Here is a 24,822-nt window from a genome sequence, read left to right as displayed (position 1 = left end):
CGAAGAGCCCGTTCCACGGGGGCAGTGTGGTTCTGGGCAAAGGCTCTCGCTGAGTCACATAGGGCCCGTCCGGGCTCACGATGCTCACAAGCCATCAGCTACCCAGCTAAGCTGCACCCTCACCATACCTAGGAGGCAGGCACTGTGGTCATCCTCTCAGCCCCTTCCTCTGACAAGGCAGGCACACTGCCTGGGGCCCCAGCACTGGCAGAGGCCCTGAGGATGTCCTGACAGACCCTGCTGGCTCAGGATCCCCCCGAACAGGGAGGAGTAGCTGCCAGGGCCCAGAAGGTTCTGGGGCTTGGAAGGTGGGCTGTGCTGTAGGAATGTGCCCTCTACCCCTCTCTCATCTCACACGTGGGGGGCGGTAGGCCAGTTCTAGGTTGATTCCTGGCACCACTTTCCCTTCTGGAAGCTTCTTCCTTCCTGGAGTGAGATCTGAGAGGGGCAGAGTTCTGCCTGGACCCTTGGGCTCGGGTACCGTGTCCACAGTTCAGCTCCAGAACCAGCCCTGGCTCTGCTGGTCCTGGTCTCAGTCCCTGTGGGGTAACTTCTCAGTTTCTCCTAATGATAGGATATTATTGCTCATTTATTACTATATTATAACATTACTCTGTATTAATGAAATATAATAATACTGTACATTAGTATTTTATTGTTCTGTTAACCTCGACAGGGGAGGTCTTACAGACCTACCTACCATCTGGGAGTTCTAAGATTTAGGACTTGACATTTCCCTGAAAGTTAGTGGTTTTTATTTTCCACCTGTTTATAAGAGCGGCCCACGAACCTGCATTGTTTTTTGGGAACAGCACCCACCTTGTGGGGTTGTGGGGTCAATGGGAGGATGTGACCCACCCTCGGGGCAGTCAGCACCCCACAAACGCCGGGTTCTGTGCTCTAACTCAGACACATCATGCTTTGACATGTTTCAAATTAATCTTTAAAATCAAGAAATCAGAGGCACCTGGGTGGCTTAGTGGGTTAATCCTCTGTCTTCAGCTCAGGTCATGATCTCAGGGTCCTGGAATCGAGCCCCACGTCGGGCTCTCTGCTCAGTGGGGAGCCTGCTTACACCCAATTCTGTCTGCCTCTCTGCCTGCCTTTCTGCCTACTTGTGATCTTTGTCAAATAAATAAATAAAATCTTTTTAAAAAATCAAGAAATCAAAAAGAGTAAGGCATATCTGTGCAAGATGATGGGAAGCAAGTTTGGAGATCTATTTTCAAGTAAGAAAAGCAAAGAACGGCATGTATGGAATATTACCATCTGTACTCTTAAAAATGGGGATATCTCATTCATACAACTCAAGAGCAAAAAAAAAAAAAAAAGTGATTTAAAAATGGGCAGAGGATCTGAAAAGACATCTTTCCAAAGAAGACGTACAGATGGCCAAGTACGTGAAAGTATGTGCCAAGTATGCATACAAGTACAAGGGACATGAAAAGGCACTCAATGTCACGGATCACCAAGGGCATGGAAATGAAAACCACAATGAGGGATGACCTCACACCTGCAGAATGGCTATGACAAAAAAGAGACAGGATACGGGCGCTGGCAAGGATGTGGAGAAAAAGGAGCCCCCTTGCACTGTTGGTGGGAATGTAAATTGGTTCAGACACTGTGGGAAACAGTATGGAGGTTTCTCAAAAAAGTTAAAATAGAACTACCATATGATCCAGCAATCCCACTTCTGGGTGTAGATCCAAAGGAAATGAAATCAGGATCTTGGAAAGATATGGATTCACTGCAGCATTGTTTCCAACAGCCAAGACATGGAAACAACCGAGGTATCTATCAATGGATGAATGGATGAAGAAGATACAGTGTATACTTATGCCCAGGAATGCCATTCAGACATAAAGCAAAGAGAGAAATCGGCCATTTGCAACCACAGGGATGGAACTTTGAGGGCACTATGCTAAGTGAAATAAGTCAGACTGAGAAAGATAAATTCTGTATGATCTCACTTACATGTGGAATCTAAACATGCTGAATCATAGAAAAAAAAGAACAGATTGGGGGTCGCCAGAAGCTGGGTGGGGGAGGGGGTGAGATGGGTGAAGGTGGTCCGCAGGTACAAATTTCCACTTATAAGATCAGGAAGTCCTGGGGATGTCACGCACGGCACGGTGACTACAGTTGATAATACTGTATCGTCTATTTGAAAGTTACTAAGAGAAGAGATCTTAAAAGCTCTCATCACAAGAAAAGCAAATCCGTAAATGTGTGTGGTGACTGATGTTAAGGAATCTTACGGCGATGATCATTTTGCAACACATGCAAATATCAAATTATTATGCTGTATACCTGAAATTAGTATCTTATATGTTGGGGCACCTGGCTGGCTCAGTCAGGAGAGGCCGCAACTCTTGATCTCGGGGTTGTGGGTTCAAGCCCATGCTGGGTGTGGAGACAATGTAAAAATAAAATCTTAAAAGAAATGTTCTATGTCAATTATGTCTCAAAAAAAAGAAAGAAAAAAGACCAAGGGGCAGATAGGTGGCTTAGTCAGTTGCACTTCTGACTCCTGGTTTGGCTTTGAGTCAGGATCTTGGGGTCATGGGACTGAGCCCCACATCAGGGTCTGTCTCTGTGGGAAGTCTGCTGGAGATTCTCTCCCATCCTCTGCTCCTCCCCCAGGCTTGTGCTCTCTCTCTCTCTCCCTTTCTCAAATAAGTAAGTGAATCCTTTTTTTGGGGGGGGGGTCAGAAAGAGAAAGAGAGAGAGCACAAGCAGGGGAGTGGCAGGCAGAGGGAGAGGGAGAAGCAGGCTTCCCACAGAGCAGGGAGCCCTGTGTGGGACTCAATCCCAGGACCCTGGGATCATGACCTAAGTCAAAGGCAGAAGCTTAACCAACTAAGCCACCCAGGCGGCCCAGTAAGTAAATCCTAAAAAAAAAAAAAAAAAAAAAAAAAAAAAAGACTGAGAAAAATGGGGTGACCAGCACTTGAAACAGGGCTGGTTGGAATGGAGACGTGATTGGAGTCAAATACACACTGGGTTTTGAAGACTTAGTTCCCAGGTTGAAGCCCTCAGACCTCACGCTCAGTTCCTCAGAATGTGCCTGTAATCGGAGACAGGGTCTTTAAAGAGATGGTTAAGGTAAACTGAGACAGTTAAGATGGGCGCTAAGCTGCCGGGTGTCCTTTTAAAGAGAGATTAGGAAACAGGGAGAGAAACCCACCCCGGTTTTCAACAGCACCTCGAGCTCAGACTTCCCATCTCCAGAGCCGTGAGAATGGACATTTCTGTTGTCTGAGCACCCAGCCTGCGGGATTTTGCTACGATGGCCCGAACAGACTACTTCAGTATGAAAAAACCATGTAAGGGATCTCATTAATAATTTTTAGATTGGTTCTATATCCCGGGTTTGGATATATGAAGCTACAGAAAATACATTATTAAAATGAATTTCACCGGTTTCTTTCTACGTTTTTTCCAATGTGGCTCCTTGAAAATCTCAAATTTCCTGTGCGGCTCTCATTCGAGGCTTGTACCCTATTTCTCGTGGGCATCACAGCCCAGCATGGCATCTGGCACATAGGACGTGTTCAACAAACACCTGTTGAATAAATGAGTTAAATAGTTGTGTTTGGGGAGTGATTGGAAAACAGAGGGAGGGAGCCTGGCTTGTCCCTTTGATTTTACCATGAACAAGTATCTTTTTTAAAAAAAATGGGGGGGGGGGCGCCTGGGTGGCTAAGTGCGTTAAGCCTCTGCTTTCAGCTCAGGTCATGATCCCAGGATCCTGGGATGGAGCCCTGCATCGGGCTCTCTGCTCAGCAGGAAGCCTGCTTCCCCCTCTCTCTGCCTACTGCTCTGCCTGCTTGTGATCTCTCTCTCTATCAAATAAATAAATAAAATATTAAAAAAAAAGATCTAAAATAAAATATAAAAAAATATACCTCTTGTCTTCATATATTAAGAAAAAACAACACTAACATTTATACACTTCAAAGATGCCTCTAGGGGTGCCTGGGTGGCTCAGGTGGCCAAGTGTCTGGCGTTGATTTCAGCTCAAGTCATGATCTCAGGATTGTGAGATCGAGCACCACATGAGGTTCTGCACTCACTGTGAGTCTGCTTAAGGATTCTCTCTCTTTCTTTTCCTCTGCCCCTCCCCCTGCACTCGATCGTTCTCAAAATAAAATAAAATAAAATCTTAAAAAAAATATATGCCTCTCACAGGTATGGACATAATAGCCACCAGGTGCTCTCAGATGGATGGATTGCTGGAGATCCGTGACTCAGATGGCAGGGGAGATCCCTGCCCACATCCAGGCTCAGGCATGGAAGTAGGTCCCAGAGATCATGCACAATCCCCTCCCCCAGGATGAACAAAACACAGGTAGGGCCCCAGTCCAGCCCTAAACACCTCTACTCATACTCCAACCCTTCTGCCTGCTTCTGGGGTTTGTCCACCTGTAAAATGGGCACATTGGGCTCACAGCATTAAAAAAAAAAAACTTATTATGGTAAACTTCAAACACATACAAAGCCACAGATGATAATAAAGGGAGCCTCCACACACCATCCTTCCCCTCCACACAACCATCAACTCACGGCCAATCATTTTAACATAAACCCCCCCCCCACCTGATTATTTTATTTATTTATTTTTAAAGAGTTTATTTATTTATTTTGGAGACAGAGAGAGAGCATGAATTGGGGGTGGGGGGCAGAGGGAGAGAGAAGGTCAAGCAGACTCCCCACTCCATGAGGAACTGGAGGCAGGGCTCGATCTCACAACCCCGAGGAGAAATCGAGAGTCGGATGCTTAACTGACTGAAGCACCCACACACCCCCACCTGATTATTTTAAAGTGTATCCCCAACGGCATATCACTTCAACTGTCAATAGTTCAATATGTTTCTCTAAAAGACACAGCCTCTTTTTCAAAATAGAACCACAATACCATTATGGTATCATCACACCAAATAAATCATAGCGTAAATAAATCCAGGATCCCTGTGACGTTCACATTTCCCAGAATATCCACACACACAAAAATAAATAAAGACCAATTAGTATGCTGTTCAAGTTAATATGTTCAAATCAGGATCCAAATAAGCTCTGCACATCGACCTGGGTTTCCATGCTTCTCAAATCTCTTTATAACAAAGATTCTGGACTACTCCAGCAGTTCCTTCCCTCCTTCCACTCTTCCCTTCCTGCCCATACCCATCCCATTGGCTATGTATCTTCTGCATAACAAATGGCCCCAGAGCTTAGCGGTTTAAAACAACAAAGGCCATCCCACAGTTATTGCGTGATAGGAATCTGGGTGTGGCTTCCTCCAGCTCAGGGTCACATGGGCTGCCCCCCCTGGGTGTCTGGGGGGGGGGCTGTGGTCTCACCCGTAGGCTTGGCTGGGGAAGAGTCTGCTTGGGAACTCACTCAGTAGATGCTGGTGGCACTCAGTTCCTTGCGGTGTGGGTCCCTCCAAAATGGTAGCTCACAACATGGCAACTTGTCTCATCAGAGCGAGCAAAGGGGAGAGAAGGAGCCAGGGAGCTGTGGGTCTCAGGCACGTGTGCCCCAGATTCAGCTGGAGGAACTGTTGAAATGTGGCTTGATGGGCTCCAGCCCCGGAGCTCCTGATTCAGTAGGTCTGGGTGGGTCCCAAGAATGCACATTTCTAACAAGTTCCCAAGTGACCTGAAGACCACACTCTGAGAACTACTGAATTATAGGGACCTCTTCCCCTTGATTTTTAATTTCCTCATGACATTTTATCTGTTGATGGGACATTTAACATTTCCCAGGTGAGGACCCTGATTTCAAACCTGGCTGTGAATAAGAATTATTTGGAAAGCTTAAAAAATACACTTAAAGGTCCCATTCAAGACCTACTGAATCAGAAAATAGGGTAGGGGGTTCTAGAGGGTTTTTTTTAATGATTTTATTTATTTGAGAGACAGAGGGATGCATGTGAAAGAGCAAGAGAGAGAGAGAAAGAGAAAGCACGAGTTGGGGGGCAGGAGCAGAGGGATAGGGAGAAGCAGGCTCTCTGCTGAGCTGGGAGTCCGACTTGGGGTTCAATCCCAGGACCCTGGGATCATGACCTGAGCCAAAGGCAGCCACTTAACCAACTGAGCCATCCAAGCTTCCCTGGAGGTATATTTTTAAAGTTCTGCATGAGATCCCTCCGGTGAAGCTGTGGTTGAGACCACTGAGCTAGGAGAACAAGGCAATGGCCCTGGAAAAATCCCTTTAATACCCACAGCCGTAACACCCTCTGACGGGGGTGTTACTCCCATGACAGGCTCTGCACTTGTATCTTCTTCTCTCAACTTCCCAAAGGCCCTGTGAGGTAGGCGCTAGGACTCAATACCCCCATCCCACAGATAAGGAGACTGAGGCTAACATAGAAGGGACTTGCCCAAGGTCACCCCATCTGGGGATTTTAAAATAGACCCACAAATTCCCTGATATCCCTTCCTTCAAAAAGTAGAGCCTTCCTCTGAGTGTGGGCTTTGGCCTCAGTGACCCATCTCCAGTGAACAGAATATGGTGGGAATGAGGGAGGGTGACTTGTGTGACGAGCTCATATGAGGTGTCCTTCTGGGTCCCCATCTGGAATCACTCAGCCATGTTGTAAGGATGCTCAAGAACGGAGGCTTCCTGCCCAAAGCCAGGTGACTGAGACACGTGGAAACGGGTCGTTCAGCCTGTCAGCCCTTCCTGGGACCAAATCCCCGGCCAGCCTCTTGTCTGCAACCTCATAAGAGACTCTGAGCCAGAACCAACCAGTGGAGCCGCTCCTGAACTCCGGACCCACAGAAGCTGTGAGGAAAAATGTTATCTGCTGAAGGTTGGGGTAGTTTGTGATGCAGCAATAAACTTAAACATGCCATAAGACAAAAATGGGTCTGCATGACCCCAGAGGCTCCAGGCTTACCCCTGGAGGTAAGGGAGGGCCTTCCAAGGGGCAGGTGTGGGGGATGGGAGCTCTGTGCAGTTTCAGGCATGGGTGTGCATGAGTCCTCACCCCAGCCAGGGGAAGACCTGGAAGCCCTCTGGCCCCAGTCCGTGTCCCAGCCTGGCTGTAGACTGACCACACCCCGAACCCCTGGAAGGTCTTCTCCTGGCAGGACCGTGTGTTTCCTGGGGTGCAGAACTGTAAGTGCTGTGGACACGAGGACATGATTGTTGGTCACCATGAAGCTTGCGGGCACATAGTAGGTGTTCAGTAAACAGCTACCCCATGACTCATCACCCTCAGCCAGCTTCTATGGGGGGACGTGTTGGCTGATTAGAAGCCCTTTTTGCAGACAGCACACTGGGGGTCTGTCTCCCATAGGAGACACACCATCTTGACACCCTCAGCAGGGCTGCGACACAAACTCCCAGAGGCAGGAATGTAATAATAGTAACTGTAGTGAGCAAGCTTGGTTGTGGGCTACTCAGGCCTCCCATGTGGATTATCCGCACACCTTTCAGCAAGCAAGAGCTAGTACTCCTACCTTATAAATAATGAACTTATGGCTCTGTAAAGGTGACTGGGAGGTGACAATGCTGGGCTCAAGGCAGCTCAAAGCCCTTCATCCACTGGCAGATTACAGGCTTGGAGCGCATGCTGGAGTGTGCTGGGAAGACCCCAGCCGTCAGATCTAGAGAAGAGGGCTGCGTGCGCTTGGGCTCAGCTGTAGATAAAAGCCCCTGAGAGCCGGGCCTTGGGAGTAATTCCCGCCTGACCCCAAAGCAACCCTGCCCGGGCCCAGGATGGCAGCCGTGAATAATGGATGACACCGAGGTGGGGGGGGTGGGGAACATTAGGGCCAGTGACTCATCTCTGTGGCCTCCAACTGCCCTTGAGGGAGAGGATGGATAGACGTTGCTACCAGCCTCTTGCCAGCTTCAGGATCAAAGGCAGGGGCCACAGGGGAATTGGGGGAGTGGGAGGGTTAAATGCACTGCCTGCCCCTCCTCCATTTCAACCTTTAGGAACTTCCTCCTGGAGAGAGAGCCATTCCCCTTCCCCAGGGACTGGATTCTGGAGGCTGGAGGCAAGGTAAAGAGATGGCTTTGATGTGTGATGGTGATGGGAGCATTCAAGTCCTCTGCCCCATGCTAGCTGTGTGCCCTTGGAGGATTTACTCGCTCCTACTGAGACTCAGTTTCCTCATCTGTAAAGGGTGGGGAAGACATCTATTTCATGGAGTTGCCAGGGGCTTCAATGAGTTAATAACACAAATAAAGTCCTTGCCAACTTACCTGGCACATAGCAGGTGCTCAATAAATGCTAATCGGTGTTCTTATGCTACATACCAAGCAATGCAGGGAACATTCTGTATACTTTAACTCATGCAATCTCCAAACCAGCCAAGGGCATTAGCCACTAGGACTCCTATTTTACAGATGAGGAAACTGAGGCTCACGGACATGACGGGTAAAATCTCATGGGCAATCCATGAGAGAAGCAGAATTTGAACTCAAAACCAGGTGAGCAATGTCTAGTATAGTCAAGAGTCCCAGTCGAGCGTCCTGGCCCACCCCCCCCACCCAAATACACCTGTCACCCTACAAAAGCTCCTAAGGTTATACAACCAATCCCTGCCTCACATCATATATACAAAAATCAACTCTGGATTGAAGACTTAAAGGCCAAAAACAAAAATCACTTAAAGATCTTTTTTAGAAATTACAAGTAAATATCCTTTAGAACTTGACGTTGGGAAAGATGATAGATTATGAACTCCTATGTCTAGAATGACGCTTCAGAACCTTAGGAGAAAGTACAGGTGAATCTATTTTAGACCTTGGGTTGAGAAAGACGTTCAACATCATGAGTGATCACAGAAATGCAGATCAAGGTCTCAACTGGAAACAGTTTTATACTCAACTGGCAAACATTTTCAAAACTAATAATACCAAGTGCCGGAGAGAACGTGGATCCTATGCCTTGCTGGTGGGAGTGTAAACAGTACGACGACTTTAACAAGCTATTTGCTATTGTTTCCTAAAGTTGAGCGTTCACATATTCTCAGTCCTGGTGATTCCGCTTCTAGTAAACACCCCAGAGGAACTCCCACATGCACGTAGCCAGAGCCATTCACAGGAACATCCAAACAGCACTTCCAAGTAGCAGGCGCCTGGACGCCACCCAAAAGGCCGTCCACAGGAGAGCAGCAGTACACTGATCTGGGGGAATACGACTGGCCAATTAAAACAAGTGAACTGGTATGGGTCGATCTTAGTTACATACTATTACATGAAGAAATTAAGCCCCAGAAGGTTCCTACAACTCGATACATCTTTTTTTGTTGTTGTTGTTGTTGTCTGGATGCTCTTGTCATGGATGGACTCGTGTCCCTCCCCTCCAAATATACTAAAGTCTTAATTCTTGGAACCTATAAATCTGATGTTATTTGGAAGTAGAGTCTTTGCAGATGTGATTAATTAAGTTTAGATGAAGTCTTATTGGGTAAGAATGGAACTAACCCATACACGGTTGACGAGTTTTTTTGATAATGTTGACAAGAATACCCAATGGTAAAAAAAAAAAAGTCTCTTCAATAAATGTTTTTGGGGGGCAACTGGGCATGTCAGATGGTTGAGCGTCCGATTTGATTTCAGCTCAGGTCATGATCTCAGTGTCCTAGGATCGAGCCCCATATCACGAGCCCTCCATTGGTGGGCTCCGGGCTCAGCTGGGAGCCTGCTTCTCTCCCCTTGCCCCTCCACTGGCTCACTCATGCGATCTCTCTCTCTCTCTTAAATAAATAAATAAATACATCTTAAATAAATAAACGGTATTCGGAAACCTGGATATCTGCATGCAAAAGAATGACAACAGACCCCTGTCTTACACCACTCAAAAAAAAAAAAAAACCCAACTCAAAATGGATAAAAGACTTAAATATAAGATCTAAAACCATAGAACTTGTAAAGGAAAACAAAGCAGAAAATCTCCTTGACATGAGTCTTGGCTTGATTTCTTGTATGAGATACCAAAAGCACAGGCAACATGAGCTAAAATAAACAAGGGCGGAGGCTACATCAAACTCAAGAGCTTACACAGAGCAAAGGAAACAATCAGTAAAGTGAAAAGAGAATCTACAGTAGGGGATCCTAAATATTTAAAGGACTCATACAACCCAAGAGAAAAAAAAATCCAATTAAGAAACGGGCTAAGGGGGCGCCTGGGTGGCTCAGTGGGTTAAGCTGCTGCCTTCGGCTCAGGTCATGATCTCAGAGTCCTGGGATCGAGCCCCGCATCGGGCTCTCTGCTCAGCAGGGAGCCTGCTTCCTCCTCTCTCTCTGCCTGCCTCTCTGCCTGCTTGTGATCTCTCTGTCAAATAAATAAATTAAAAAAAAAAAATCTTAAAAAAAAAAAAAGAAACGGGCTAAGGATCTTAACAGACATTTCTCCAAAGAAGATACACGAGTGGCCAATGGATAGATGAAAAGGAGTCCAACATCACTCATCACCAGGGAAATGGAAATCAAAACCACAATGTGATACCACCACCCATCTGTCAGGACAGCTGTCATCAAAGACAAGACATAACAAGGGTCAGTAAGGATGTAGAGAAAAGGGTGCACTGTTGGTGGGAATGTAGATTGGTGCAGCCAGTATGGAAAACAGTGTGGAGGTTCCTCACAATATAAGAAAAAGAACTACCATAGGATCCAGCAATCCCATTTCTGGGTATAGATCTGAAGAAAATGAAATGACTATCTTGGAGTGATATCTGCATCCCTATGTCATTGCAGGATTATTTATAATAGCAAAGACATGGAGACAACCTAAAGGTCCTTCAGTGGATGCATGGATAAAGACAATGTGGTACAAACATACACACACATGCACACACGCTGGAATATTATTCAGCCGTACAAAAGAAGGAAATCCAGCCGTCTGCAACATGGATGAAGTCAGAGGGCATTACGCTAAGTGGAAGAGACCAGACAGAAAAAGACAAACACTGTGCGGTATCACTGATAGGAGGAATTAAGACAAAAGAGCGAGTTGCATAGAAACAGAGAATAGAACGGTGGTTGGCGGAAGCTGTGGGGAGGGGCAGATGGGGAGACATAGGTCAAAGGGTACCATCTTTCAGTTAGAAGGTCAAGAAATCCTGAGGATCTCATGCATACCATGATGAGGACAGTTTCTAACTCAGTACCGTATACATGCAAATCGCCGAGGGGAGACCTTAGGCATTCTTACCACACACAAGGACACACACACACACACACACACACACACACACACACACACAGGGAAGCACGTGAGGGGATGGATTCATTATCTTGATCTGGGTAATCATTGCACAATGCGTATCACCTCATTACATTGTACACTATAAATATATATAGTTATATTTGTCAACTATTCCTCAATAATGCTGGGGGGGGGGGGCAGGGCGCGAGGAAGAACTCACGTGACAGCAGTGGCAGAGACCGGAGTGATGCATCCACAAGCCAAGGATTGCCAAAGATGGCGGCCAGCCACCAGCAGCCGGGAGAGGCGGGGAACAGATCCTTCCCCGGAGTCTTTGGAGGGAACACGGCTCTGCCGACCCCTTGAAAGCGGACCTCTGGCCTCCAGGGCTGGAAGAGAAGACACTTCTCTTCAGTCAGAGCCGTCCAGTTGGTGGCCATTTCTCCCAGCAGCCCCGGCAAATGAAGATCCCCTTCTGATGAAGTTAGTGGGGAGAAATGAAAATTAAAAACACAGAGGTAACGTGTTTGATTGCGCTTTGCTTCCCCTGCTTCACCGACACTGCGTTTCTCGCGAACGGAAGGAGGTCTGAGGGAATCACGCGGCCAAGCAAGTCTACGGGCGCCATTTTCCCAACAGCATCTGCTGGCGCGGAGTCTCTGCGTCCCATGGTGGTCTTTCTCGCAATCTTTCAAACTTTTTCATTATTATTTTTTTTAATTTCTCATTATTTTTCATTATTATTCTATTTGAATAACCTCCTGATAACCTAATGATCTGACTTGGAGGGATGAAGAGTTGCACGAGGACGAGCAAAGGAAGTGGTTCCCGGAGATGGAAACTACTTCCGGTGGAAGTGCCGTGCGGACTGTTGAAAGGACAACAAAGGACTGAGAATAGGACATAAACGTAGGGGATGAAGCAGCAGCGGGGTTTGGAGGATTGACCCCCGTTTGGAAGGAAGCTCTACGCTGAGGGAAATGAGATCAGGGAACATCACAGGCAACAGAGAAGTTGTTCATGAAAAGAAAAATCCCTCCATGTGGCAGACCTCCTTGCTGTTTTAAGAACCTGCCTTGGGCAGCCACCGCCCAGATCAGCCGGCCACAGTCAACATCGAGGCAAGACCCTCCACCAGCAAAAGGATTACAATTCACTGAAGGCTCAGATGATTGCTAGCGTTTTTTTAGCAATATTTCCTTTTAATTAAGGCACACACATTGTTTTATAGACACAATGTTACTGCACACTTCATAGACTTCAGTATCGTGTGGACATAACTCTGACATGCACTGGGAATAAAAAAAAAAAATTTATCCGACTCGCTTTATTGCGTTATTTGCTTTACTGCATCGGTCTGGAACAAAACGGACCCTATCTCCAAGGTGTGCCTGAATACTTTTAGGAGGTACGTATGAGAAAACTGCCCCCACAGGAAAGCAGGGAGTGATGAAGACAGGATTCGAGGCAGAGGTGGGATGGGGGTACCTCGGGATTAGATGTTGGTGTTGGCCATTGTGAGGGCCGTAGTTTTTGATTGATGGGCTATGGGGTATCTATTACGTGATTATAGTTCTTTTAATTATGGACATTTTTTTAAAAGAGCAGGTCATGCATAGACCAAAGAGAATACACTGTGGTTTGTATTATAGTGTACCCGTAATTCTATGTACCTTAAGTTCATGACCTGACTTGTACCTGTCCAGCTCATGCTGTCTCCCCAGCTGCCAGCACAGGGCTCAGCACATAGTAGGTGCCCAACAATGACTGGGTGGACGAATGATTTAGTGAATGAGGGATTAACGGGCTCCAGCAGTCAAGTGTGTGGGGGACAGGGTGAATGCCACAGATGGAAACATCAGGCAGCCCAGGGAGGGGTATAGGTGTGAGCTGATCCCCTTCCCTTGGTCTGGTCCTCATCACAGTGACACCACGGACCCCAGGAATGAAGACCAGAGCTGACCCAGGCCCTACGCAACCCATGACCACCCAGAGAGAGTTTACTTGTGGAAACAGGAGCCCGGGGGCTATCTCGGTCTCCCAGCCAGGGCTCTGCCAGGGCCCTGCAGTCTGGGGATGGTGGGGTGCCTGAGCTGTGAGCAGTACAGCTCCAAGAGGCGCCCCACCTCATCCAACCATCTGCCACTGGCCCCAATGCTTCCGTGTCCCCATACCCCCTCTACTCCCATCATACACTGCTTCGAGGTAACTCACTTTTTTTCCCCCTAAATAGATTGATTTTAAAAAAGGAATGGCTATGTCACCACCATAAATGGAAAAGCGATACCTGTGCCACAAGTAGAAGGTGACTGTAAACATAAACAGGCAGAAAAACAACAGGTTGTGAAATTCTAGATCCAGAGTGTAGACAGAGCAAGATTCGGAGCCCAAGGCCTGCTCTCCCCTGGCTGGCAGGGGCTGAGCCAGCGCCCGGAGGGATGTCAACGCTGCAGAACAGTAAAGGAAGCTTTCTCCCCTTCAAGGAGAATTGCTGTGTGATTCAGAGCTAGGTGCCACCTTCTCTGGCACCCACCCTAACCTCACCCTCCAGGACTCACCAGTGGGTCGACTCTCAGCCTCTGGGAGACTCCCCTCTGGCCAAGCAGTTTTCATTTTGGTTTGAGGCCTGGAATCCTTATTGAGATAAAGTGGGGGAGCCTCGGGAGCAGAGGCCGGCCCGGGCTGAGAGCGGTGGCTAGGCAGGGAGACCCTCCCCAGCAAGCCCCTCCTTTGCTCCAGCCCCCCCCCCCCCCCCCCCCCCCCCCCCCCCCCCGGGAGAAGCAGGTATAGGGCCCGGCTGGCATGGGGCAGGCCCAGCTGGGTCCCAGCAAGCCCCAGGGAGCCAGGGTGAACTCATCCCTCGCCCTTAATTATCTTCCTGGCTACTGAACTTGTGAGATGCTCCATGCCATCAACAGGGAGGACCCCTGGGATGCTCAGGGCTGGGAGGTTCTAAGGGCCAGATGTCACCTCAGAGGGAGGTGGCAGGGGCCCTGAGAGAGGAAATGGGCTTGGGGAGGGGAGCTCTGCTTCCTGCTTCTTCTCTGTAGGGGAGAAAGCTGGGGCCAGGCAGGCAGTTGAGAGTCGAGGTTAAGGGCAGGACTCTGCAGCTTACCATATGGGGATAAAACCAGGCTCAGAGCTCAGCACTTTGGGTGACCTCTAGTGAGTGCCATAGCCCCTCGGGGCTCCAAGTGTGGTTCACAAAGCACCGGGAGCTTGTGAGGAATGTAGAACCTCAGGCCTAGACCTACTGAGACAGAACCTGCATTTCAACAAGACCTCCAGGGGGTTTCTGTGCCTCAGTTTCCCCATCTATAAAATAGGATTAAAATGTGTTTGTGCCTATGTGGTGCTTGCTGTCTGCTATTATCATCACTTAGCATTCTTGTTATTGAAATAACTCACTCTGGGCAAGATGGAGGCTGGTCGCAGGTTGCCTACTCCCAGCCCCCAACACCTCAGCATCCCACAGGTGGGTTTCATGGGACAAGAAGCCTGGGGCTCAGACAGATGCAGTGACTTGCCCAAATTCTACATGGGGAAGCCCAAGTTCACTCCACACCTGTCTGACCCTGTTACTAATGTTAACAGTGAGTAGGGAGGATTGCATCCTCTACACCAGGCACTTGGTGGAACTCCCAACCACCCCATGATGGTGACCTTACTCCCGCCCCCAACTTCAGATGATAATGAGGGACAGAGAGGGCTGGCTGCTTTTCCAAAGCTACTGGGCAGGAAAGGCTGGATCTGAGCCCCCTCTATGTCAAGTGGCATTCCCCACCCCCCCCCCCACCCTACCCCAACACACACACACACACACACACACACACACACACACACACACACACAGTATCCCTGCCTCTCCAGTCATCTGCCAATCCTGGCTCTGGGGTTCTGAGCCTGCCCCTCCCACGTCCTCACCACTAATGAGGTCTTTGCCAACCTAACGCTGGGAACTCGGAGAGCTCTGGAACTGGCTCCGTGGGAAGAACCTGCTTCCCCCTGCTCTGGGCTCCCAGGTGTGGATGGCCGGAGGGGAGCCTTTGAAGGCAGGGCTGGGCAGAGCCAGGAGCGGGCACTGTACTGAGATGCTGGATCTGGCCTCAAGGATAGCTGGCCTGGAGCTGGGCTTCCCTCTGCTTCTCTGTCTCCCACTCCTGCTTAACCTCCAGCTCACTGTCGGCACCTGGCCCCACCTTGGCTAGGGTGAAGCTGGGCCAGGCCCGGAGGTCTACAGTGTGATCGCTCACTCACTCACCATCCCTGGAGTCAGGATCTACTGTGTGTCAGATACTGTTTTGCAGACGCGGCAATGCACAGAACAGACCCAAGCCCGGCGGGAGAGACACACCAGAAGTTAGTCACACGCCCTCACAGTGCATGGAGAGGGAGAATAATGGAGGGGACTGCTCTTGGGTGGATATCTGGGAGATGAAGGGCAAGAATGTTGCAGTGGGACTAAGCGGGGCTGGCCAAGTTCGGGCTGCAGGGCAGGGGTGGGGGAAGGGAGCAGCTTGGTGCAAACGAGAAGGGGAAGAGGCCAGCCGTGCTGGAGCGGGGAGAGTAAGCAGGACCTGGCCACCAGGCCTTATGAGCTGGGCCCTCCAACTTCTCCCAGAGGCTTTGCTTGAGGCTGGGAAAGGCACTGACGGCAGATGAACACTCAGCTCCCAGGATGATGGCTCTACCTGTATTCCCCCTGCCTTCCTAGCTGTGGAGGACTTGGGCACAGAGGCCTTCAAAGGACCCATTCTCACCCCTCCTGAAGGCCCCAGCTGGCCACAAAGGGGCTGTCATCTCTCTGGACTGCCTTCCTGGGAGGACAGGTGGGGATTGGTGCACTAACAGGCACCTTGGTGTGTCCAGGCTACAAAGCCTGGCCTGGAATTCTGCCTCCATTACGAGGAGGCTACCGTGGTACTTCAGCATTCTGGAGCCTCGGGTTCCTCATCTGTAAAATGGGTCGAGTGGATAAAATGTGTTGAGCCATAGTGCAGCGCGTGGTGGGTGGGGGACATAATCACGGACTTACTACGTTAAAGAGCCATGATCATAAGCGGCCAAGGGGCTGCAAATTGCCCGCAGCCCCAGCCGGCACCTGAAGGAGAGCTCGGTGCCGGGAGGGTCCTTGTTGGTCCTGTTCATAGCTGCTCCTCGGCCACCGGCGAACCCGGCACCTGGTGGGTGTTCCTCAGAGTGGAGTGAACTGACGCACGAGTGTGGAACGAATGCATGAACGAACGAATGAATGACCTGCTCCGTCCCCAAACTAGGACGTTCAACTCCAAGGTCCCGGCTCTCCCTGCCCCCGCCCAGGGTTCCGCAGCTCCCCGTTTCCAGACAACACTCCTACCTGCGGCGCGCCTCAGTTTCCCTCTCTATGAGTGAGCGGGAATCACGGCAACCTCGGGGAGTTGGAGGGCGGGCTGCCGCCGGCGCCCCGCACCCACCGGCGCCCAATCCGCGCGCTGCCAGGCCGCGTCCGCCCCCCGCCCCCAGGGCCGCCAGCTGCACGCAGCCCCCGCCCCGCCGGGGCCGCTTCGGCCCCGCGCGCACGTGACCCCGCCCCGCCCCGCCGCCCCAGCGCGGGCTTCCATTGGCCGCTCCGAGCGGGCCACGCCTCCGGCCGGGGCGGAACCGGAGATGCCCCGCCCGCCGCAGAGCGGGGCTCCTGCGTCCCGACCGTGCACGGCGGACGGACCGGGCTGGCTGGCAGGCGGAGCCGGGCCCGCGGGGCTGCTGCGGGGCGGTCGGGCCGGGCTGCGGGCGGCGCAATGGTGAGCAGAGCCCGGCGGGCCGGGCGCTCGGGCCGGGCGGGGGCTCAGGGGAGGGGAAAGAGCGGCCCCCGGTGGGCTGGGGGCGCGCGCGGGGAGGCTCGCCCGTGGGCCGTGGTGGGGGGTGGGGGGTGTCTTTGCGGCGGGGGAGGGGCAGCCCGGGCGGGGGCGCGGCTTCGGGAGGAGGGTCTGTTCCGGGGGGCCGCGCCCGCGGGCGGGGGTTCTTTGTCCGCTGCGCTGCGGCGAGATCTGGACAAAGGAGGCGGCGGGGGGCGGCGGCCGCTTTGCGGGGAGCGGGTGTCTCCCCGCCCCCCCCCCCCAGTGCCAGCCCGCCACCGCGGCCCGCAGTTCCGCTCCCCAGGCCGGCCGCTGGAACGGGTCCTCGGGACGCCTCGGGGTATTTAAAATTAACGTAGGAGGCGGGCGTCCTAGCATCCCCCAGGGTGGTCCGGCGGACTCTGGGGGTGAGGGGTAGGAGCGCGGGTCGTGGCGACGTCTGGAGCCCATTTCGCAGGTGGGGAACTGAGGACGGGCCGCGACGTTTGGTGCCGAGTTTCGTCGGCGGTGACTGCGCGGCGTGGGCATGATTGGGTATCGTGGTACCCCGTCCTCCCGCCCCCCTCCCCGCCCCAGTCGGGCCGGCCGGAGTTGCTTCTCCAGCTGTCGCTCCCCCTCCAGCCATCGCCCGGGGGGGCTGAGCCCCTTCCTTCCTCTAGCCTCGCTCAGCTCCTTGGTAGAGTGGGGGAGACGGCGTCTCCTGGCAGGGTTAAATGAGAGGGTGCGTGGAGCTCGCCTGGCACCGCGCCTGCACGTCGCCCGCGCTCAGCACGCGGTAGCTGCCCGGGCGCCTGTCATCCCTGTGTACCCAGCATCGAGCCCTTGTCACTCAGCCTGCCCCGGCGGGGGCTGCAACGGGGTTTACCAGGCTCCTGGGCCTGAAGCAGGGGAGTAGGGAGGTGGGGATCAAGAATATGACATTTTTATGTCAGGGTTGAAATCTGGCATTTGGAATCCAGGCTGCCTGGGTTTGATTCCCTGGGCGGCTACTTTTGAGCTGTGTGACCTTGGGCAATTGACTTAACTTCTCTGAGCCACAGATTCTTTATCTGCAAAGTGGGCTTAATGATAACCCTATGGTTGTTTGAGGGTGGAAGGAGAAAGGATCCGTGTGAAGTGCTCAGCTTCTCTGTGTTTGGCACATAGACTATCACTGGCAACTTTCGTTGGGCATCTTCTGTTATTACCAAAGTTGTTTGGCCAAGTGGGTTGACCCTGTGAGAATGGCGAGTGGCTGATTCACAGGGTGGGGGCATGAGCCGCAGGCCTGGGCCCCAGGAGACCCAGACTGACCTTGGGGCAGTCCCTGGGCTCAGTCTGCACCAGCTTCCTCTTCTGCCTTCAGGGACCCTCGGGGGTTTCTGGTGCGAGCTTCCTCTTTTGGAGGATGGGGTGTGATTGGGTGGGTGATGGGAGGCGGAGAGGACCCTGGCTATATATATATGGCTGTCCACAGCCTCAGCCCTGTGATGCTTTTTCCCATCTGCATCCGTGCTGTTCTAGGGCAGGATCCTTGTGCCATGCGTCCTTGGGTCCCAGCTCCTGCTTGGACCTGGCCCAGAGAAGACGTCCCATCTGCATCTTGACTGTGCCCAGCAGTATCTTGTCCACCCTCTACCATACTATGTTCCTAATCAGAAACCAGGCAGGAGATGTTTCTGGTGTGTGAGCTGGGGTCCCCTGAAGGGGCAGAGCCTGGCTTGTTGGCACACCTGGCAGATGTCTTTGTTGCCCAAGGGCATGGCTTAACCCCTGGGGGCACTGCTGCAAAGCCCCGCTCCTCCGATCCCCGGGGAGGGGTTGGCTATCCTGTAAATAGGGTAGTTCCAGGTAGAGGGTGGGAGTGGTGAGCTGGTGTCCTGCTGGGCACGGTGACACTAGTGATATGCCCAGTTAAGCAGGAAGGTGGCAGGTGGCCTTGAGGAAGAGGCTGTTTCTGGTGATGGGCCTGGACTGGGCTCTCTACCCTCCTGGGAGGCAGGTCCTTGGTGGTGGGAGGCGGAGGTGATGCTAAGGGCTCACTGTCCTCCCTGTGGCACCAGGAAGGTGTGGCGCCCGGTGACATGCAAACCCAGTGCCTCCCCACCCCCCCCAGTTCCATTTCCACATTTCTTATCACTGCGTATCCTCCCCGTAGCCTGGCTGGAGAGGTGAGGGCCTGAGCACGTACTTTGCACACCGAGACACCAAGGCCATGAGGAGCAGTTTACTGGGACAGCCCGGAACAACTCACTGTTCACTGTAGGGGCGGGAGGTGGGCTGGGGAAGTGGGGGGGAAGTGGGGGGCTTTGAATCTGCTCTCTTGCTAGCTGCGGTCCCCACGGGGCCTGAGTGGGTCATGTCACTTGTGGACTGGGGTTAAGGCTCAGTTTCGGGGTCTCATAAAGAAGAGGTAACTGGAACCCAGTGTTACACCGGGGAAGACCTAAGCTGGGAACTCTGAGGGTCAGCAGGCCAGTGGAAGGCATCTGTCTACCCTCAGCTGGCTGGTGGCTGAGGTGGGGACTGTCCTTTTGAACCCACTGGTGGGCAGAGGGGGCGGGGAGTGAGGAGCCCGGTGGGGCAGCCTCAGCAGACTGGCAAGGCTGGGCTGTAGAGCTTGCTTCTCCAGGACCTGCGGGTGAGATCCGAGGTCAGGCCACCCTTGGCCCAGGGAGGCAGGACTGAGGGTCCACATAATGGGGGGGCGGAGGATCGGTCCTGTATGTTTTGGGGATCCAGATGGCCTCGGGCCTCCAATGCTAGCCTTCACCCTAACTGAGGGGCCGGCCAGGAGCTGCTGCAGAGGTTGGGGTGAGGGCATATGTTCTGTTGCCCACCCCAGAGCACCCGGAGCTGCAGGCCCCTTCCTTTGCTCTTTTGGGCTGCACTTCTGGGGTCACATGCTGCATTCTGCCTTTTCACTCTCGGGCAATGCACACAAACTCTCTGTGCCTCAGTTTGCTTATCTGTAAAGTGGGACCGATACCAATGAGCAGTGTTCGCCACAGGGTTCTTGGGAGGATGAAGCGAGTGTATGGAATGAGTGTTAAGCGACTGTGATGATTGTTCTCAGCGGGTGCTGGTTTCTCGCAAGCCATCCTGGGTGTCGACCCAGCCCGGAGCTGTGGCCGTCCCTGTCCCACCCTGGGCGTTTGCCTGGATCAGGGTGAGGGGGTTAGCTGACTTACAGGAGAAACGTGGCTCAGACGGGCATGAGGGACATCAGGAGAGGCAAACCAAGTGGGTAGGTTCCAGCCTGGGCCACAGGGGGTCAGGGGGAACCAGCCAGCCACCCTCATACTTCAGACATCCCCTGGGGTCTGGTTCCCAGAGGCGCCCTCCTCTCCCTGCCTCCTAGCACATGGAGACAGCTGCCCCTTCATGGGCTCGGGCCTGTTGGGAATCCACCTGCCCTCACACTCGGGCTGCCAGCTTTCTGGAGTCTCTTGGGACAGGTGTGTGGACCCTTGCAGAGGGGTCCTGGGACTGGCTTTGGGTTGGAGAGCGGGCTCAGGGGTGAGAGCTGCTGGCCACGATCCCCATGAAGGCTGGGGCTCCTCTAACTCATCACTAGGTCTCTGGGCTTGAAACACTCAGCTGTCATTTATCGAGCATTATCACAGGGTTGGGGATCACCGTGGTCACAGTGGTGTGCTGCAAGGCGATGGCAGGTGTGGGGTGGTGGGGCGTCTGGAGCCAGGGTGGTCTGGGAAGGAACCCCACCCCCATCCCCCACAGGCACCCATGGAGAAAGTCCCGAATGATAGGAAGGAGCCAGTCATGGGACAGTCAGGGGATAACATTCCAGGCAGAAGGAACAGAAAATTCAGAGGGTTTGAGGTGGGAGGGCAGGAAGGGTGTGAAGAAGCCCGGGGAGGCAGGGAGTTCTGCTCCTCTGCTGAGGCCAGGGCGGGTTCTGAGCAGTGGATGATGTGAGCTGATTTTTTTAAACCATCATCTTGGGAAATACTTGCTGAGCAAATTCGGGGACAAACAGCGCACTTGGGGGCAGGGGAGGGTGGTGCCAACGAGCACAGGCCAGGTGTGCCCATGGCTCCGTGCACTTGGGGATGAGTGTCCTTCTGGCCTAGGGGGAGGGCAGCAGACAGGGTTTTGAAGTCACCAGTCCCCTCAAAGTGTCCCTTTGAGCTGGGGCAGCCTCTGCCTCAGTTTCCCCATCAGTCCTAGGACCATGTGGCTTCCCCCTGGACTGGTAGGTGCCTCCTAGGTTCTGTGGCAGGTTTGGCCCCTAGGGTTCCCCCCTACCTCAGGTCTTGCCACTGGTATTTGATTTCCTACTTCCTGCCCCCAAACACACACATACTTCCCCTTCTGAATTGATACTGCGTTGCCTTCCTGTCTGGGGGCCTGGTAGATGGGTAAGCACCCTAGCAGGCACTGGACACAAGAGGGCCAAGGGGAAGGACAAGGCAGGTGTCCTCCGTAGCAGGAAGAGAGGTTCACTGGGCACAACTGGCAGGTTGTCGGGGGTGTGGGGGCGTACCTGTCCTTTCTGGAGGCCTGAGGGGTGAGGCAGAGCGGGGTGGTGGGACAGAAGAGGCCAGGATAGCCTGTGCACTTGGCAGCCTAGCAGAGTGCAGGGCCCCTCCAGGAGTGCACAGCCCGATGGGGGAGGCGGGGGCCAACCAGATGGCTGCCAGGGAAGCCAGGGTTACACACTGAAGCAAGTTTCTTGGTCGGTGGTGGGGAGCAGGTGTGGGCACAGGACAAGGATCCCCTCCTGGGCCCAGGTTTGCCGCCCCCCGCACTGTTGGTACTTGGGGCTGGATTCCTGTTAGTGGGGGCTGTCCCCTGCACTACAGGGTGTTTAGTACACCCTTGGTCTCTGTCCACTCCATGCCACTAGAACCCCCCTCCCCCAACTGCCAGCTGTGACAGAGAGACCTGTCTGGCTAAAGGCCTGGAGGTCATTGTGGCCGGGGAGAAGCAGGGGATGGGGATGCGGCCTCTCGGGCCCCGTAGGACTTGAGGCTTTTCCTCTGGGCGACAGGGGCACTGGCTCCAGTGGACCCACATGGGTGGACCAGAGAGCCTCTGGAGAGAGACAACAGCAGCCTGACCCTGCAGGTGGTAAGAAGGGGGTAGACTTCAGGGATATCCCGCCCCCTCTGCCCAGGACGTCTCTGCAGATGTGGGCACGGGTAGCAGGGCTGTACTCAGGGCTGGGGGCGGTGGTGGCTAGTCCCTGGACAGAGTCCAGGGACGTCGACTTAGCTGTCTTTGACCTTCAGGCAAGCCTGGCCTTGGGTAGGCGGAGAGTCTCCTTGGTTTGGGTTATGAATCATTTCTAATTAAGATGGTCATTGCTCAAGGACGCCAGGTTCCTTCCTGTATGGGCGGAAAGCCTTCCCTTCCACCACTCCCTCCCTGGGTCGACGTCCGTCTTTGCAGAGAAATGAATTCAACAGCCAGCTCTTACGGAGTGCTGAGGGTGGCACAGGGTTTTCCCCGCCCTCGAACACCTGGGTGCTCGTTACTGTCATCTGCTACCTGGGTGGGGAGGAGGACAAGTTAGGAAGTGCAGGGTCTTGGGACCCGGGGAGCATGGTTGCCTCAGTCACCTCAGAGTCTGGGTTTTTTTCAGTCTGCTGTGCTGCCCCCTGCTGGCTCTGCGTGGCCGCTCACCGGCCCCGTCCACAGAGGAGGAATCTGAGACCCAGTGAGGTGCAGAGGCTTGTCTAAGATGGGCGGTCGTGAGAAGGTGGTGGTCTGGCGCACGCTTCTGGTGCTCCAGCTCCTGCATTGGCCAGCAGGCCCTTTCCTGCCTCTGAGCCTTCGCAGATGCCATTCCCCTGCCAGGAACGCACCTCCCCAGGGGCTTGCTTGGCTCTTGCTGCTGGTTCTTCCTGCCGGCTCAACCTCGGCCTTACCTCCCCAGGTATCGCCTGCCCCGCCCAACGTAGCGTCTTGGCACCCAGTCCCCTGTGTTTCTGACACGGCACGGATGCATTCGTAGTGACAGGCGTTGGTGTATCGATCTGTTTGCAGTCTGGGTCCTGCCCCTGACGCTGAGCTCGGTGCGGGAAGGGGTCGGTCTGCCCCACTCTCGCCTGCCCTCCCCCACGCTGTCCTGAGTGCATCCTCTTTCCAGGACTGGGCTGCTGAGGGCTCTTCCCTGGCTGGTCACAGTTCCCTTGTGGACAAAGGCTGTCACCGGCTGCACTCTCTCCCAGGTGTTCCAGAAGACTTAGCTGAGTTACCTGTGTCGCATGTCAGAGCGAGGGGCTGAGGTCATGTCCCTGCTTTCGAGTCTCGCGGGTCTGGCCATCACGGAGCACGGGCTCCTCTTGGTCCCTGGGCTTCCGAACACCTCGGCGGGCTGGGCTTTCAGGACAATCCCCTCGAACAGACCCTCTTCCAGCTTCCAGCGGGGCTGCGGTGGGCTTGGAGGTCATGGGCCCCCTTTCCTGCATCTCTGGCTCCCTGGCTGGGCGAGGGTGACTCCTTTTTGGTGGCAGGAGCACCGACAGTGTCGGGGGTAGAGGTGGAAGTGGGCTGTTGGGAGCCAAGAGAACGCTCGTGACGTCCTGAGCTAGGAACGGTGAAAGCCGACCGGCATGTTTTTCGCTAGGACGAGGGCAGGATGGTCAGACTTACTTAAGACCTGATTAAAAAGGTCCCCCAGTCCCGGACCCCCGAGCTTGGCAGCTGTCAGGGCCCCGTGGAACCCCCAGTGGAACCTCACCCTGCTTTGTCTTTCAGGGCTCTCGTGTCCCGCCTGGGTTCCAGCCTCACTGAGCAGACAGCCGCACGCGCTTCCTCCTGCGGAAGCCTCCCCAGGCGCTGACCATGTCTATTATGGACCACAGCCCCACCACGGGCGTGGTCACCGTCATCGTCATCCTCATTGCCATCGCTGCCCTGGGGGCCTTGATCCTGGGCTGCTGGTGCTACCTGCGGCTGCAGCGCATTAGCCAGTCGGAGGACGAGGAGAGCATCGTGGGCGATGGCGAGACCAAGGAGCCCTTCCTGCTGGTGCAGTACTCCGCCAAGGGACCGTGCGTGGAGAGAAAGGCCAAGCTGACCCCGAGCGGCCCAGAAGTCCACGGCTGAGCTGGGATGCGGAGGCCCTGAGGCCTGTCTGCCTCCGGCGGAGAGGCATGGGAGGGGCGACACCACAGATGAGCTGCTGAGGACGGCGCGACACCTGCTGGCATGGCCTCGCTGGGCTTCATCACCGCATGCACTGACTCCCGAGGTCTTGGCTGTCGTCAGTAGCCAGGAGGCGGCGGCCCTGGGTGCCCCTCTGGCCTCCCGGTGGGACTGCCCATTGCAGGCAGTGGGCAGGCCTGACCTTGCCGGGGCTCATGACCCCGTAGCGCTTTTGTTACTTGAATGTTTAGCTGAGCCTGTTCTTGATGGAGCTACTACTGTAACGCCGAACTCACAAACAGAGCTGTAAATAGGCCCTGGAAGCATGTGCTTAAGCCTTTTTTGCTGATTTTTAAAAAGACGGTGTAGAGCACAGGGGACTGACTGTAGTCATGATAAGCTGACTCAAGACTGTGGGGTCGGGGGTGGGGGGTCTTAGACATGGAAGGCCCACACTGCACTTGGCAGGGGCCTCTAATATATACGTGGGGGGGGGGGGGGGGGGGGGCAGAGGACGTGACATGTCCGTGTTAAGTCTCGTGGCTGACCAGCTGGGGTGCTTGGATGATTTCTGCTTGGTTAGCAATGGATGCAAGAACCACGCCCCCCTCTCTTTTGGTCCTAAATAGCCAGTTCCTGTTGAGAGTGGAGTTATTGCAAGGAAGCTACCGCCACTGCTTGAAAGCCGGTGAAGGACGGGCCAGGGCCCACGTCCCGAGG

The 24,822-nt window shown here is 53.6% G+C and overlaps 1 protein-coding gene across 3 annotated transcripts; it reads left to right on the top strand.

The window, feature by feature from the left end:
* Window positions 1-16,880: 16,880 nt before the first annotated feature.
* LOC111156064 (stannin) lies at window positions 16,881-24,475 on the top strand. Of its 3 annotated transcripts, none has more exons than XM_022516651.1 (2): window positions 16,881-16,953; window positions 23,713-24,475. In XM_022516651.1, exon 2 carries the CDS (start codon window positions 23,800-23,802, stop codon window positions 24,061-24,063), a length of 264 nt encoding a protein of 87 aa, XP_022372359.1. In that variant the 5' UTR covers window positions 16,881-16,953; window positions 23,713-23,799; the 3' UTR covers window positions 24,064-24,475. The 3 variants fall into 3 exon arrangements, with proteins under 3 accessions (XP_022372359.1, XP_022372358.1, XP_022372357.1); XM_022516650.1 differs by lacking the exon at window positions 16,881-16,953 and adding an exon at window positions 17,327-17,347; XM_022516649.1 differs by lacking the exon at window positions 16,881-16,953 and adding an exon at window positions 17,361-17,464.
* Window positions 24,476-24,822: the final 347 nt, after the last annotated feature.

The sequence above is a fragment of the Enhydra lutris genome, unplaced genomic scaffold, assembly GCF_002288905.1.
Source record: "Enhydra lutris kenyoni isolate GAN:26980312 unplaced genomic scaffold, ASM228890v2 scaffoldscaffold45, whole genome shotgun sequence".
NCBI lineage: Eukaryota > Metazoa > Chordata > Mammalia > Carnivora > Mustelidae > Enhydra > Enhydra lutris.
Note: the sequence above shows the minus strand (reverse complement) of the source record. Positions and strands in the feature narration are given on the sequence as shown.

Bases quoted from the DNA above. Each gene is read 5' to 3' on its own strand.
- LOC111156064 (XM_022516651.1), top strand. From the start codon at position 23,800: ATGTCTATTATGGACCACAGCCCCACCACGGGCGTGGTCACCGTCATC.